At 37.1% G+C, this 17645-nt stretch overlaps 1 protein-coding gene across 4 annotated transcripts in view; it reads right to left on the bottom strand.

The window, feature by feature from the left end:
* The window catches only part of LOC121294942 (protein transport protein Sec24B-like), a 48316-nt gene that overhangs the window by 17155 nt on the left and 13516 nt on the right, over positions 1–17645 (bottom strand). The window contains exons 3-14 of one of the 4 annotated variants that reach the window (XM_041219172.1): positions 15770–15928; positions 13343–13456; positions 10110–10190; positions 9769–9953; positions 7846–8027; positions 7568–7670; positions 3846–3972; positions 3403–3512; positions 3193–3305; positions 2355–2473; positions 1897–1952; positions 1059–1265 (exon numbers count right to left, since the gene is read on the bottom strand). In XM_041219172.1, coding sequence (XP_041075106.1) covers positions 1059–1265; positions 1897–1952; positions 2355–2473; positions 3193–3305; positions 3403–3512; positions 3846–3972; positions 7568–7670; positions 7846–8027; positions 9769–9953; positions 10110–10190; positions 13343–13456; positions 15770–15928 — 1556 coding nt within the window. The remainder of the gene's footprint in view (positions 1–1058; positions 1266–1896; positions 1953–2354; positions 2474–3192; positions 3306–3402; positions 3513–3845; positions 3973–7567; positions 7671–7845; positions 8028–9768; positions 9954–10109; positions 10191–13342; positions 13457–15769; positions 15929–17645) is intronic. The other 3 variants (XM_041219182.1, XM_041219191.1, XM_041219200.1) reach the window with 3 other exon arrangements.

Genomic DNA, 17645 nt, shown 5'->3' with positions numbered 1-17645 from the left:
TGTGGTGACACTCTGCCTTCCAGGACGTGGCCTGTCCCTCACAGAGCCGGTTCCTGGTTTCTCTGGACTAGTCTGCTGATTTTTGAAGCAGAACATCTCATTCTCCGGGCAACTCCTCTCACAAACAGGCTGCCTTCAATCATGCCAATAGCAACCTGGTGATCTTCATTACTCAAGCGGGGCATGGTCGTATCTCACTGTTAATTAAAAACATGTCTTTTCGAATGGCTATTTATACAGATTCTTAAATCAACTCATTTTGGCAATTTTAACTCAACTCAAATACCAAACACTGAGCACCTCCTGTTTTTATGAAATCACATGACTTGGGCGCAGTATTTTGCCATCCCAAGGAACAATACTACTCAAACAAATCAACAACCCTATCTGCTCACTATTATAAATGTAAGTAACATGTGCCCAGTGAGTTATTGATGTAAAACAGACTGTTGCGTTTTCATTGTGTGTGTGTATATATAAAAGCACTTGGATATCCGTTACCCAGATACACGTTAGTCGCGTTTTACCGGCCTTGTATTAATAAAATCAATCCCCATTACATATGTAACTAATTAATGTACTTACCATCACACATTATTTCCGACTCCGTCACCAATTTTTTATGAACTCACATGACTTGAGCTCAGTATTTTGTTATGCCAAGGATCACCACTGCTCAAACAATCAACAAACCTGCTATTTAAAATGTAACATTATGTATGTGCCCAATGAGCTTAGACTGCTGCGTTTTCATTGTGCATTAGTACATAATTAATAACTCATGCCCTGGAAGACCTAATCATAAATATAAAAAAACGTATGGAACAAGATGGATGACCATGATGTGGTTGTGGATGCAAGTGATTTTTCATTAGGCTTTTCCATACTACTTTGCCAGTATGCCCTCTAGTGTCCATATTATGTAATAGTTTAAATTAGGTTTGGGTTACCAAGCATAGATGGAAATCTCTAAATAGATTATTATTTTATTTTAGTGTACAGGTTTTTTTTTCTCATTGGTTTCTTATGTATATTGCTCCAGTGTGCTGCCCATTTACCTTGGTGCTGGATCTTTGGTTGGGATCTTCTCTGGAGTGCAGAAAACCTGCTCCTAAAGAGGGCAACTGTGTCTGAAACACAGAAACCCGGCCCCCTGTCGAAGACATCAGTTTGAAGGCAGCCTGAAGGGCAGGTCCCAGTGCGCTGTGTGTCTCTCTTGTGTTGGTGAACATGCTGGGCAGTGCATTTAATAAATCTTTCACCAGCTGCATGAAAGAACGAGGAAAACTAAACATCTAAGAATAACCAACAGATTACAGATTTCAAATTCAGCTGAGTAGGCAAATATAAACCTTCATTAGCCAAAACAATCAGGCCAACGTTACACAGGCCACAATAACCTATATTCTGATAAAATCAGTAACTTGTGTTAATGAATGCCCATCACAATTGGTCGACATGTTGTAAAAAGGTTAAGTGTGTCATAAATATGTACATTTAAAACTCCTTTGAAAAACAATTACCACAACTTGAATAATTTTATTTATTTATTTTTAAAGGGCTTTTACGATTATTATTGTCGTAAACTGGTTTACAACTGTGCCTAGAAAACACACACAATTTTTCAGTCACATAAGCTGTATTTAGTTTAAATATGTAGTAATCACAGTAACAGGTTTTCAGAATGTCAAGACCCAACTGAATAAGGCTTAAAAAACTGTGAAAAAAGGTAGCACTACAATTGATTGAGCATTTAAACCATCACCATAGGAACACCACATACTGTCAAAGATGTAGTATTGTTTTCTATAATTGAACATATTTTAATAAGAAAGCCATACTTTTAAACAAAAGAAAATAATTAAGAAATACTAATTGTATTGGTTGTAACCATACCTCTTTGCTTTCCTTGAGATTTACTAGCAAACTATCAGGCGTAGGTATAAAGACATCTGCAAAACAAACAAATAGAAACAACTTTATTCAATAGTTTTACAGTAAAGGATTTTAAACTACATTACAGTATCAGCTTATAGCTTGAGGGAGTTTCATTAGGGGCCTCCAAATAAAACCCACAAAGATTCTTACACTAACCGAATAGAAAGCAGAAGCACAAAAAACGAGTCTGTCAAAGGGGTTAACTATATGTTCAAGAACAAACAAAACAAAATGCAGGCTCTTGTACTGTTACAGTTACGCCAGGTGCTGCAGCAGTGACTGAACTCTGGCGGGTTTCTGTTGAGGTTTGTAAAGATAGAGTAAGCAAATGCAATGACATCAAAAACATGTTTAAAGAGGTTTTACTCCAACACTACAAAAGTTTTGAAATGTAAAATTTTAAGAATGCCATGTACCATCAATATCTGAAACAACAAGCATCTGAGGCTGTGATAATCCCTCCTGCAAGTTGTAAAAGTGAATAGTGCTGTCAAATGTTATGAATCCTACTCTCGTCCTTGTATCCCCAGGTAACCTTAAAAAGAGAGACAACCAATTTACTGTGAAAGCAAGAAAATCTCCAATATAACATTTACACAACAACTGTGTACATAGGAATGACTAACAACGTACTGTTTAAATACAAGATCTATGGAGCATTACCTACATATTTATGTTTTCAATTTGGTTAGAATAAGATGACATAATGTGTGTAAGGGATAGTCCTCCTCCTGAACCAAATTTTTGAAAACATAATAACTACAAAATCAACTTTGGTATTACAGATTTAGGTATTCAATATTTCATGCCTGACAAATTGGGGAACGGTAGCCTTATGGTTTCCTATAAGTTACCGATCTTGGGTGTCACACAATGCACTCGGACCCCTTTCCCTTTTTTTTTCTTTTTTTTTTTTGTAAACTTTTTTTGAGGGGGTTTTGCCTTTTTAATTTTTTTTTAAATTGTTCTTATTTATTTTTGGTTTCTTTAAATTTGAGATACATGGCTGCTGTAGTGATCCAGCAATGGGGTTACTAAATAAAGTACCTCGGGGGTCAAACTTTTGGATCCAAACATAGCCCTCGACCTTCCCCTGGATGAAAGCGGAGGCCATGCAAAGTTTGGTTGCACTGGCTCCTGCAGGGTCCGAATGCATAAAGGAACAGACAGATAAACTTTCTTTTTCATATATTAAGATATTCCTAGTAGATAACTTGGTCATTATTTTATTATAACGGACACAAAGACACTTACTTGTCCAAGTTTTCAAGCAGAGACTGACATAGTACATTTAGGTAACCAGCTTCTACAGCATTGTGAGAAACATCCAAGACAAATAGATAAACAGCAGGCTGAGGAGGGCGAAGCTATCAAGAAGACAAAAAAAATCCTGCAGTTATTTTCGGGTTCGTCCAAAAACAAACAAAAAAAAAACGTTTTGATCTCTTTTCAAACAGTGTTTACCATATAATCTGAAGAAGCAATAAACTCCACAGTTGAGTTCTGCACTTCTGGACGTTTGTGTGGTTCACCATAAGAACGTGTCAATGGATTGTACATGAATTCTTCAGGAACTAAAATAAAGTATGCATTAGTAGTGTTATTGGAGTAGAATAAACACTATAATAATAATAATAATAATAATAATAATAATAAAACAACAACAATTTAGCAACACCAAAACTCGTGGTTAATCGGCATCAAGAAAACACCACAAGGGAAATAAAAGACCTTTTAGATACAATTTTGATCTCTTCTGATTCTCTGGTTGAAGTTTATTTTTTTTCCCTCCCCCACAAAAGTGGGTCTAATGATTCCCAGTAAACGCAGCAAACAAGGGAATGGTTGAACATACACTAATTAAAAATATAAATAAAGCAATGAAATGTCTATTGTGCTAAACTTACCATCATTGACTCTGTAGCACAAATTACATTTCCACCTCCTTTGGTCAAGAAAGGATACAAAAGGGTTAATGTACGTTCTGCAAGAGCGGCATCTCACAATGGTGTTGGATGTTATGACAGGTAATTGCTAGAAAAAGTAAAAATACATTTTAGCAGGTGATTTTTTTTTTTCCTATGGAAACATTACATAAACTATAACTGCACCCATACCGTTACAGGACAATTACAATAAAGGTGCCAGAATAGACTTAAAAAGGCTTAAATTTGGGTAGAATAGACTGGACTCCAACGAAGACTGGAAAGCTTGTAACAATACATTTTACAGTCTAATCATTTCCATGATTTTTTCTTTTGCAATACTAATACTATAGAATGAATCTTGTGTAGGAGTAGCTACAGAATTTCTCAGAGTGGCTAGTGATTGGATTATTGTCTGTGGTACAGCTTCTGTAACGGGCATAAAAATAAACTCCCACGTCATCCTACACTTACTATAGAATCAGTTTGCTGCTCCTTAAAATCACTAACCTGCTGAGGACTTTCCCTTATGGAAGACAGAAGGGCTACTTATCTACCTTTACCAACTAAACTCTGCAACTACACAGCTGTTGGCCTAACACAGCAAGCTAAACCAAGGTGTGCAAAGTATTATGTCAGTAGATCTATTCAAAGTAAATGGGTAGGTTTTTGGGATATATTGAGGAAACTTTGTTTTAGAAAAACCTGTAACCGTGCCTGTTTCAGATCAAATCGAACAAAGTCATTCAGATTCAATAAGCCCTACAAGCTTTCACATAAAAAAAAACAGTGTGTGCTGCAGTTCATAAAAAGCATTTATGTTTTCATATAAAACTGTTGTGTTAGTGAAAGAGAGTTCTGACAACAAGTCTGGGATTTACATACAGTTTTAGCCATGTATGAAATACAAGACTGGGTAGATTGTACAATGGCCATGCAGCAGATTCTTTGTAAAAAAAGATAATAAAATACAGTGGATAAAAAATGTAAAACTCTCATCATAACATTGACATAGTAAGTAGGGCCACAAACTACTAACAGGGCATTGATTCAATGTGGCAAGTCTGCAGTAATTTGAGAGGTCTACGATCACCCTTCTATCAACGTCTGTCAGATCAATGGCTTTTCCCTTTTTTTAATGAAATATGGAATTTATATCATGGATGGTATTTGCATAATTAATTAATGCTGGGACATACATGTGATTTTCATGATTGGATATTTGCTCATAATTTAAATATTTGTTAGCTTTTCAAAAAGTAATAAAAGCCATTATAGCAGCACAGGCAGGGGGGTGTGGGCGTGGCCCCTGTGTGTGCGCGTTTATTTTACCGCAAGACCTTACAATATTTAAAAAATAGAAAAATATCCCAGCAGTTCAAGTTAAACGTCGTTTTGTTTATTTCCGAAATAAATAGTACATAAAGTTAACATTTTTTATTTGTTCCTTCCTTACGATTGCCGTTTCTTCACAGTAAACAGTGGCCATTGACAGGATTTCATAAAGTAGTAACAAAGTTTACTCGTGCCTTTTTGTAGCAGAACAAGCAAACGAAAACTGAAATTTAACTTTAAACACTTCAAATAAAACAAATATGGAAATGGTGTTGTAAAGTGATGGTGAAAAAACGTTGCTTATTACATTCCACATAACAGAAAGTCGCAAATAAATATATACAGTCTATATAAAAATCACTACACAACATTTTCAGGAAGTTAGCTACTGTTTAAGAGGCATTTCAAAATGACATGCTTGCCTTTTTTCTGCCCCATGAGATTCTGACTCGCTCTAAAAGCAGCACAATGTACTTGTCCCAGACGGCTTTCCATAGAGATCACTAAGGGTGCTGGTTTGTTTACCTTTTGCTGTCTAAAACTTAAATAGAGGCTCAAGAGCTGCTCTGCTGAGTCTGTTTTTTTTTTCTTTAAATATATATATATATATATATATATATATATATATATATATATATATATATACATACACACACACACACACACACACACACACACACACACACACACACAGTACTGTGCAAAAGTTTTAGGCAGGTGTGAAAAAAAATGCTGTAAAGTAAGAATGCTTTCAAAAATAGACATGTTAATAGATTATATTTATCAATTAACTAAATGCAAAGTGAGTGAACAGAAGAAAAATCTAAATCAAATCCATATTTGGTGTGACCACCCTTTACTTTCAAAACAGCATCAATTCTTCTAGGTACACTTGCACAAAGTCAGGGATTTTGTAGGCATATAGTCAGGTGTATGATTAAACAATTATACCAAACAGGTGCTAATGATCATCAATTAAATATGTAGGTTGAAACACAATCATTAACTGAAACAGAAACAGCTGTGTAGGAGGAATAAAACTGGGTGAGGAACAGCCAAACTCAGCTAACAAGGTGAGGTTGCTGAAGACAGTTTACTGTCAAAAGTCATACACCATGGCAAGACTGAGCACAGCAACAAGACACAAGGTAGTTATATTGCATCAGCAAGGTCTCTCCCAAGCAGAAATTTCAAGGCAGACAGGGGTTTCCAGATGTGCTGTCCAAGCTCTTTTGAAGAAGCATAAAGAAATGGGCAACGATGTGGACCGTAGACGCAGTGGTCGGCCAAGGAAACTTACTGCAGCAGATGAAAGACACATCATGCTTACTTCCCTTCACAATCGGAAGATGTCCAGCAGTGCCATCAGCTCAGAATTGGCAGAAAACAGCGGGACCCTGGTACACCCATCTACTGTCCGGAGAAGTCTGGTCTGAAGTGGCCTTCATGGAAGACTTGTGGCCAAAAAGCCATACCTCCGACGTGGAAACAAGGCCAAGAGACTCAACTATGCACAAAAACACAGGAACTGGGGTGCAGAAAAATGGCAGCAGGTGCTCTGGACTGATGAGTCAATTTGAAATATCTGGCTGTAGCAGAAGGCAGTTTGTTCGCCGAAGGGCTGGACAGCGGTACACGAATGAGTGTCTGCAGGCAACAGTGAAGCATGGTGGAGGTTCCTTGCAAGTTTGGGGCTGCATTTCTGCAAATGGAGTTGGGGATTTGGTCATAATTAATGGTCACCTCAATGCTGAGAAGTACAGGCAGATACTTATCCATCATGCAATACCATCAGGGAGGCATTTGATTGGCCCCAAATTTATTCTGCAGCATGACAAAGACCCCAAACATACAGCGAAAGTCATTAAGAACTATCTTCAGCGTAAAGAAGAACAAGGCGTCCTGGAAGCGATGGTATGACCCCCACAGAGCCCTGATCTCAACATCATCGAGTCTGTCTGGGATTACATGAAGAGAGAGAAGCAACTGAGGCTGCCTAAATCTACAGAAGAACTGTGGTTAGTTCTCCAAGATCTTTGGGCCAACCTACCTGCCAAGTTCCTTCAAAAACTGTGTGCAAGTGTACCTAGAAGAATTGATGCTGTTTTGAAGGCAAAGGGTGGTCACACCAAATATTGATTTGATGTAGATTTTTCTTCTGTTCACTCACGTTGCATTTGTAGCGAATATGAACATCTGATTTTTGTATCCGAATACATGTCAAAAAATGTTTGTTTGAATATTTAGATTTGTCCCAGCACTAAAATTAACACCCATTTCTACCAAAGTGTGTGCATCATACAGCAAATATTTCACATATTTTGTCTAGCCCATGTACATTAGACTACACAAAATGCCAAATCTATTACCGTAAGATCTCTGAAAGGATGAAGGAGGAGGCCAAGGGGCAGTCTGGCTTTATTTAACAATGCTTGTGTCTGAGGAATATTTGTCAGTGTGCATCGGAAAGAGCTGAAAGACAAAATTAAAATAAACACAATGAAAAGGTTTTCTCTATATGCAGTAAGTAAAACAATATATAATTGTAGTATAGTATATAATCTTGCAATACTAAACATTATTAGACATTTATCATGCAAGTACTGTAGTTTAACATATGCGTCTAACTTTTATTTGGTACACATACTCTGAACTGCAGTTTGCTTTCTTCAGGTCTGTACTGAGATTAGGTACAGGAGCTTGGACTTCTGTATTGGGAAGAATGTTCCGATCCTGCATTAGATTCACAGGTCTTAGTCCTTCCAGCTGCTGGGCAGGTAGACTCAGTCCCCCCAAGGCTGCAGATAACTGGTTCATAGTGGGATAAGGCTGCAATACACAAGGAGAAGATACCTTAATTAAGTACTGATGGAATGAAGTTGTTTTCTTACACAAATGTTATGTTTTCCAGATTTTCTCTGTAAGGGCAGGGGTACCCACAAGAGCATCATTCAAAAGAAATAGCTGCCTTCTGATTGTAATTAAAGTTTAACGGCTATGTATAGGTGTCACAAAGACGGCCAGAGTGGGGGACGTCAGACCAGAAACAGGAACCAGGAAATAAACAGAGAGAGAGGTGGAGTTTGGTGGAACTGAGTGAATGGTCCCGCTCAGCATTTAATAAACAATAACAGACAGTCAGAAAATAAACGGCTGTAAGACAAACAAAAACACAGGACAAGGCACTGGTAGCCAAAATAAACAGACAAACAAAACGGACTAACACTAAACAAAATACGGTGAGTAGATATTTTTCACTACTATTATTATTACTACAATTATTATTATTACCTCCGTCACCAATCTCGTTCTCCGCTCACCGAACACACAACCCCGAGTGAGTGAGTGAAAACATGCAGCTTTTATGCATCTGTACCGAGACTCGATTACTAATCAATCATTCAATTGGAGTCTCGGAACAACTGCATGTGAATTAATAAAGTGCAATTCTCAGTGCTCACATATTATTACATTTTACTTGCACGTGAAGTGCTGTGCAAACATTGTGCCTAAATACAAATATACATTTTAAACACTCGTGTTACACAGACCTGTTTATATCCTGTGTATCAATGACTATACACCAACATTAACACACAACATATAACACAAAATACACACAGGGGGTACTTTGCCACAATAGGTCACACAATTTTTTGTATCAAAGGCTATATAAAAATGTATTGCATTTCAGTGCTAGTAGGATGGAAAACCACATCACAACAGACAACACACAGGGCCCAAGTTAAAGTCTGCCTGCAAACAATTCCTTTTAAAAGCACTGAAATATCTCAAAGCACTTAGAAAGTAAGTACATCATGACAAAACAAGGTGTATACAGTGACAACAAGAACGATGTGCCAGATAATTATTCTATTGTTCTTTCACCCTCTAATTTCTACCATTTGTGCTTGGTCACAAAAAGCTAAGTAATCACAACTCAATTAAACTTGTTATTTAAAAATAAAAACAATTCATACTTTAATTTCCTGGCAGATGTCACTGTTTACCAGTGTAGACATCAAAATAAAATAAAAAATAAGGGATTTCAGCATAGGAAGAGTTACAACAATGTTGAACAAATAAGTGCCTTTCAGATTCAGAGAAATAGATGACCATTATCCTCCATGGTAATAAGTGGTCAAGGCCAATGGTTTTCAAACTGGGAGATGCAGAATGTATCCTAGCAGTGGGGTGAGAAGATTCAGGAACTATTTCTTTTAAATTACCACACACGCGCCTTAACCTACAAATATGAACTAAAATCAAATCTTACTGCTGACGCCTTCTGGCATGTCAAAGTTTCTGGATGGCACCGAGCACCTGACTGGTGCCTTTTAAGCTTGTATATTATTGGACAAAGTCTACTGCCCTCTGGTGATATACAACAGCTTCGACTGTAGCACTGTATTAAGGTCTACTTGTATTAGTAGTGGTAGCTATTTAAGTTAGGGGAATATAGGATTGCAAAGGTGAAGAAAACAGAGCTAAGGAATAAAGTCCCTGCTTTAGTGCTCACCAGTTAAACCTTACTGTAAAACCACACCTAGCACTTCACCTGGAGTCCTACCTGGGAGTCCTGTTGATAGCCAGGAGGATTGCTGAGATTAGAGGATTGGGAGTTGGTTGGATGAGAGGACAGTGCTGGGGTCTGTTGGTATGCAGGCTGGACAGAAGGGTATCCACAGCCAAATGGCTTAGCAGCTTTGGAAGCCTGTGAAACAGGGGGTCCTGGAGGTACTGTTGAAGAGGTATCTGAAACAAGAAATAAATATAAGCAAACATTTAATGTTTTTTTTTTTTATCTCCCCGAAAAAGAACTGTACAGCAAGCATTAGTGTTTCAGGTCAAAACTTATTATAGAAACAAACTCACTGATACGAATTTCAAAGCTCATGTTTAAATGAATACCTGGGTAGCTCCCCCCTTCCATGGCCTCATAATTATTTGGGACTGGGGATGCACTGCTAGTTGTTGAAGAACTGTCAGCACCTGGAACGAATTACCAAATTTATGACATATTCATTCAATAGACACCTCATTATGTTTCTGTATGAATGAGAGATGAATGATCTTGCCACACATGGAACATAAAAGACAACGCAAAGACAGACTTCATCCATTACATTGTTTGTTTTTTTACTTATTTTCTCGAAACGTTTTTGTCAGGGGCATGGTCTAATGATCATGATATGTAAACATTCACAATACATATCTGAGAAGTTAAAGGGTCAGGATGATCAAGGATTTTCCTCCAAAGTGCAATTTGCACTGTTTGTTGTGAAAAGAAAACTTAGTGTCACAAAACTCTGAAGGGAAATTCTGTACCATTAAAAAAAAGAGTTTGATTGTCCTGTTGTGGACTATTTATTCACAGTTTATAAGAACAGTTATACAGGTAGGGAGACAAATGTTCTGTAATCTCAGGATGAATGCACCGTAGATTAGTCTTGCTTTCTTATAACAATAAAGAACAGTAAAAAAACACTGTTATTAAAATATACGATCATACCAACATCAGAAAGATATTAATATACACACATTACCTACAATACACTGCTGAGTATTTTGCTTCAGGAGCTTCGTCTATATTTGCAAAACCACCAGATTTTTTCAATACTACGCTCACAAATGCTGAGAAGCAGGCAAACAAAAGTTGTTAGATTTTGATATCTAAAAAAGTCAAAGCTTGCTGGCTCAAAAACACAAAGCCAGAGAAAAACACTTTTGCTGTAAAACTTCTATATATCAAGCACATTTGTTAATTATTGAAACATTTGTCCACTAGATTGCAGATTCCTTATTCATTAATGAATGTTTTACACTAGTCCACAGCAGGCCCCTAAAATTCAAACAGTATACAGAGATTTAGGGCATGATATGAGACGTAGCAAAAAATATTCTGCATGACACACTTTATGGTAAAATAAGCTTAGAATCAATCATTAAGTAGTTATAAATATAAATGTTGTAATTTGTCCTGTTAAACTTAAATCTGCAGCATGGAAAAAGGTTCAGCAGTGAGTAATAAGGATGGCTAATGCAAGCCTACACCAGGTTCTAATACTCCCATACCCAGTTTACACTAGCCACGTTTAAGTCGACTCAGAGATGGCTAAGGTCTTTCTTTTGTTGTGTAAACGCAACAGTCCCAGGTCCAGCCATGCTAAAAGTGTTGGCTCCAGAGGGGGGCTGTGCGACTGCTTTGGTCAGGTTTTTGCTCTACTGTGAATGCAGTGGTCTATGAGATGGCTCACGACTACTACATACACTGGAGGGCAGCGCCCCACTGTCATGGTCAAACAGGCAACAGCAAGTTGGAATTGTTACTCAGACAACAGAACAGAACAAAACAGTTTTATATTTGTGCTATAATGTGAAAAGACATGTAATAATTTACGTGGGACAAATGTAAAATAAGCCTAGTTGCATCGAAACCTTGTCAGAAACATTATATTTTACACAGATCTAGATGTAATCTGTGATCGGATTTCGATACGTATCAATATAAGGAAATGTTCGGTTTTGTGGGTACCTCTTTCTAGAATTAAACAAATCGCTACAGTAAATTCACTAATAAAATGAAAGGTTTACTTCAGAGACAAATACAGTCTTGTTTTAAGATAACATGCTTTTAGACCTGCTCATAGTGCTTGTTTAACTATATGCACAAATGGCACTAATAACAATACAATTTGAAAAATAAAGCTGCAAGCTTGTGGAAGTTTAATCAATTTAAATGTACAGGTTTATTTTTCAATGTGTATCGTTGTATGTCCCATGATGTGAATAAGGTTACCAGACATCCCAGGAAAACTGTGATTTTCCCAGTTTTCAGACTGACTTGTTAAATCATCCCAGTTTTGCTATTGTATTAAAACAATTTATCAGTGTGCTTAGCAACAGCAGAGTCATTTATTAGGTTTGTTTATTTTATTAACCTATCATATGCATTATGTGTTTAAGAATCCTGATTGTGTGTATATTACGTTTAGATGGTAATAATGGATCTATTTTTTTCTAATCTGTCTTTTTGTACATTTAATATGTTTTGATTAGATGACAATAGAAATAAAACAACATGTTTTTATGTTTGCAATAAATTCACCCAACGTATAATTTTAAAATTATGGTTGTGTTATCATATACTATTATTTTTAACAGCTTCTGAGTTGTTGGGGCTTTAGTGAATACAAATATTATTATTATTATTTTTTTTTTTTTTTAAAGTCACATTTTTTTCACTCTGGAAATCTGGTAACCCTTGATGTGAATATGTATAAGCACTAGCTTCAGGTCCAAAAGCACTATTTTTAAACAAAGGATTGTATTCACCCCCTAGAAGGAAATCTTTTGATTTATGAAAGGCTTTATCTTCTAAACTGTACTGTCAAAAGTACTGTGATGCATTGTTAGTATATGGTGAATAAATTGGAGTTCTGGGGGGAGAACAAACACAGCTGAAAGTCGCAGATGTGTCTTTTTAGGTTTTAAACAAATTAGTTTGGGTAAGGAAATAAACAGTAATTGTTTACATTTACATATAAGGATACAATAACACCTGCTTCTTTAAATGTCCCATATGTAAGTTTAATGCTTCGCTCCATTTGATGGAAAAATGTAATCTTAATTAGCATGGAAAGACCACATTGAAGTAGAAACACAAGTGTGACACAATTAACAGGCTTGTTGTTAATTTAAACACTTCCCCCTCTGTCATCGGGCACACACAACAGATCAGGGGCTATGCATGCACACACGGGCCCAAAGCCAACAGGACTGTGCTGAAGTGTAAACAGGTGGCTCAAATGATAAGAATATTTTTATCTGATCACCTCTGAGCAAGCTTAGGTCAAAGTTGTAAGTGTAAACACACTATCAATTAATTCTGTTACAAATGTTATGACAAATTTTCATCACAACTATGAAAATTATGGTTTTCCAGACAAAATGAAAAAAGTGTAAAGTATGACAAAATAATTTTAATAACATTGCGCACCTCTGATATTACCCTATTCATCCTTGCTACATAAATGTTAAAAATAATAGCACAGGTCATGTCAATCAAGTGAAGTTGGGCATAAAAACAAGGATGGGAAAAAGTAAGGGAGCTGGGGGGTTCAAAAGCTAAACCAGAACCAGACCTGCTTCCTCATCCTCCTCACCCTCATCGTCATCATCCTCATCATCAGAACTCGATGACAAGGGAGTTGGTGCAGAGCTAGCACGACTATTAGCAACATTTCCATACTGCATGCCTGTAAAGTGGAGAGCACAAACAACAACTGTCAGCCAGGCAGGCAGGCAAGATCAGAAATCACAAACCAAATCATTCAAACTGAAGTATTACTTACTAGAAGATAGGGAAAAGGATAAAGAGTACCGATCATGCATCTACTGAAGGGCAGCTTTCCTTTATTATGTTATGAAATGTGGTGCTCATACTGAATTGGCAGCTCTGGGGACTACTAATTCAAAGAGCAGGGATAGCACACAAGCCTGTCTGCAACAGCAACTGTCTGTAGACCAGTGGTGCGCAAACTTTAAATGCCATCCCCCTTTTTTTTTTTTTTTTTTTTTTTTTTTAGCATACATACAGCTGTTAAAACATTACTTTTTTTTTTTTTTTACACTTGTCGTCCCATACATGGAAGCCACATTTCGGCTCTGTTCACTGCAGTTTCACTGACACTCGCCACTTCAAACAGAATTTCTCCAGTTCTACAAGCCCTAGAGTCAACGGCTCATTTGAAAGGTAACAATTTGGACTAATTAGCTGTAATTTATGTATTTTTTAAAAATGTTCTATCCTTTTTTAAATTTTTTTTATATAGAACTGCCCCTTTAGTCATAGTTGTGCCCCCCTTATTGACTCTCACACCCCCCACTTTGCACACCATTGGTGTAGACGACTGTACACTGTGGGTTAAGTTCAGAGCTTCAATTCTAGCTTATTTCACATTTAAAATGTGTTTGAACAGCAGGGCTTTAAAGGTTACAGCATTCACTCACAGTGCTATATAGGCCCATTTATAAATATTCTCTCATGTTCGTGTACAATGTGTTTAATGTGAAATGTATGAACGTTAGTAATTTCCAACTTTAGTACAACCGTTAAGAGTTATTTAAGGCTTTTTAAAAATCTTTTTTGAAGAATTAAAGCTGTATATTTAACAAACATTACATACAACACTTTTTTTAATTTGTCAAAATGAAGTTTGTGAATAGCGCACTTAAGTTCTAAACAAAACAGAACCATTTGTAACAACAAATTTGTACATGATTTTATTTACATCCTGGGGAATGAAACATGATGTATTTCACAAATTATTCTTTGCAACCTTCTGTTGCAGGATTTGTGAATGAAAACAGTAAAACAATTGTGATCATGTCTAAAAAATACATTGATGATTGTTTCAAAATAGAATACAGAAAAAAGTTAAGCAATACATTTGTTGTAAAAAATACAGTGTTTTCTTAAATTAATTTAATATAATATTTCCAATAAATGTAAACAGAAAACAATTTTTGGTTTCTTTTGAAATAGCCCCATATACAGACCAGTCAATTAGGCTACATACAATTGGATCTGAATTGGTTTCCATTGTGGGCTGATTTTCATAAACACAAGCGATTTAAAGAGATTTGTGCCAGGGTGAGAAAGTGTTTAGTAAGTGAGCACGTGCTGTTAACAATGCTGCATGCAACCTCTATAGTACCACTCCTCAGTTTGCAGTGGTAGTATAAAGCATGATTTTTTTTTTTTTATTAAAATCTAATGCAGCGTGACAACTTTGATCAAGTCTTGAGGACAAAGAGGGACACTTCTGCTTCTTACACTCTTTTCCATTAACTTAATAATAAAAAAAGCACTTATTCTAGAATAATACAGGCCTCACATGACCTTTATTCCTTTTGACTTGCATAAAGTATGACAATTTATACCACCTCACGAGAGATTTCAATTGGCTTCAAAAGAAGCCTAAAGGTTTTGCTGTGCACATCAAGCATGATACCATTTTCTTATCATTCTATAGCATGTTCCTTTACTTTAGAACATATAAACTGAATGCAATATAGTTTTTTTCAGACCTCACATTGCACATGTTCAGAATTCACGTGGAGGTAGCTACAATGGTACTTGGCTTTCTTTGCAATTCTGATCAACAAAATGGCAGAAACTAGGACAACCATCCTGTACGTTAGTGTGACTGCATTAAATGCTCAGTAGTATAACAATTCATCCTGAAGAGGGACTGATTCTTGAGAACACTGATCATATCAAAAAAAATATTCCAACTTCATTAATAACGGGGAGTAATGCTTCTGTGCAACCGGAATCCAGACTCCACCTCTTCTCTGACCATGTACAATGGATTGTTAGAGGGAGCAGAAGAAAATAGCAGTATTACCCTTACAAAACACACTGATGTGTTGGAAGATGTACCACGTCCAAGTTACACCTTCACATGCTAAAACCTACCTAGCGAGCCAGCAAGCCTTACTGCATTCTTCTGGATTGCTTCCTGACTTGTGTGAGACAACTCTGCCAAGTCAGCTGTATCCCTTACCTTCATGCTGTGCTGGGGAAGCAGGGACAGGGGGAGTCGGGGTCCCAGCAGCTAGTCTCCCAGGTGCAAGGCTGCCAGCTGTAGGACGGACTGCTCCAAACGTGCGAGTCCCAGGAGGCTGACAGCTTTGGTCAAGACAGTTAGCAGCTGAAGGTGGGGCTAAAATGAGATGCAAGATGGATTAGGGGTAGATCCTACCAGCTGGTTCTCCAAAAGACTGGAAGATCACATTAGATTAATTTGTCAAGAGTACAGTGCCTATAGTAAGTATTCACCCCCCTTGGACGTCTTCACAGTTTACTGTGTTACAACCTGAAATCTTGATGTTAAATGGGATTTTTTTTTCTTTGATTTACACAACCTACTCAACACTTTCAACCCCCTTTGCTATGACGCTTCTAAATAAGCTCAGGTGCAACCGATTGCCTTCAGAATTCACACAGTAAGTTAAATGGGGTCCATCTTTGTGCAATACAAGTGGTTCACATGATTTCAGATTAAATACACCTGTCTCTGTAAGGTCCCACAGTTGGGTAGTGCATTCAAAGCAAAGATACTACCATGAAGACCAAGGAACTTTCAAAACAACTCTGGGATGAAGTTGTGTAAAGGCACAGATCAGGGGAGGGGTATAAAAACATTTCAAAGTCATTGGATGCAGAAGCAGCTATCTCCTTTGTTTATGTCCGTCTTATCTCTGTGGTACCTGAGGCTATCAGATAGGCCATTTTATTTTATGTTTTCTTTTTCAGCTTCATTCGGCTCCTACCAGTCTCACTCGGCCATTGAAACGTTTTCTTGTTTTTTTCCGGAGAAAAAAAAACTACTAGAGACCTGTGCGTTACGTCTTTTTGATGATGTCGGACAGGGTCCGACATCAGACTGGAAAGGGAAAATTGTAATGTTGGACCTGGTCCAACATAGGAGCGCAACTTAAGGCACTACTTACTATTTGGATGGAAGAAAAGGTTAAAAAAAAGAAATGGATGGAAGTATACAGAACACTCCTGTCTATAAGGACATAAGTGGACGGGTTCTTTCGATGGGTATCAATCGCCCCCGACCAGGTTAAAAAAAATGAAAATGCTAAAATCAGACTTTAAAAAAACTGTAGACCACAACAAGCGAAGCGGAGTTCAGAGAAAAACCTGCAACCCTAACCTGCAAGAAATACTGAGAAGGCGGCCAGAGATAAACCCCACCACAGATCTTGGATTCTATGGAATGTACGGCGATCTCCAGCCTGGAAAACAGCAATGGGGAATGCACTGAATACACTGACGCTTTTGACGATGATGATGGGTCAGTCATGAATGGTATGTATTTCTTCATCGTACAGCTTTCATTAAAACGACAAAACTTATATATATATATATATATATATATATATATATATATATATATATATATATATACACACACACACACACAATATTTTAGATTGTAGTTAAGACTGCAAATCTCAAGGCTGATAAATAACGCATACGACGTAATATAATATAATAATTTGCATTGTGATTAATGTAATATACACATCTTTTTTGCTGCATTTACACATGATCCAACACGATCGCTTCTTTCCACAGCAACCGACTGCACTGTCAGCACACACCTTTGTCATACCTTATGCAACAAGTACAGTACCAACAGTAGTGGAAAAAATAACATGGCCATCTTTAAGCTTGCGAATTTCCCAGCTCACTCTCTTATGTTAACTTTCAGAAAGCAGTGTTTAAGTCATTGTTTACCTTCTCAACAAGCACTTTGCCGCAGTTAAAGCTTCCTTTTCAGCCACATATGTGAACGCACAGGCCCCCTAAAACCTCAAATGTGAATAGAAATTTGAGGCAGCCCAGAGGTGGCCCAGAGACAGCCC

The sequence above is a fragment of the Polyodon spathula genome, chromosome 2 (assembly GCF_017654505.1).
Source record: "Polyodon spathula isolate WHYD16114869_AA chromosome 2, ASM1765450v1, whole genome shotgun sequence".
Taxonomy (NCBI): domain Eukaryota; kingdom Metazoa; phylum Chordata; class Actinopteri; order Acipenseriformes; family Polyodontidae; genus Polyodon; species Polyodon spathula.
Note: the sequence above shows the minus strand (reverse complement) of the source record. Positions and strands in the feature narration are given on the sequence as shown.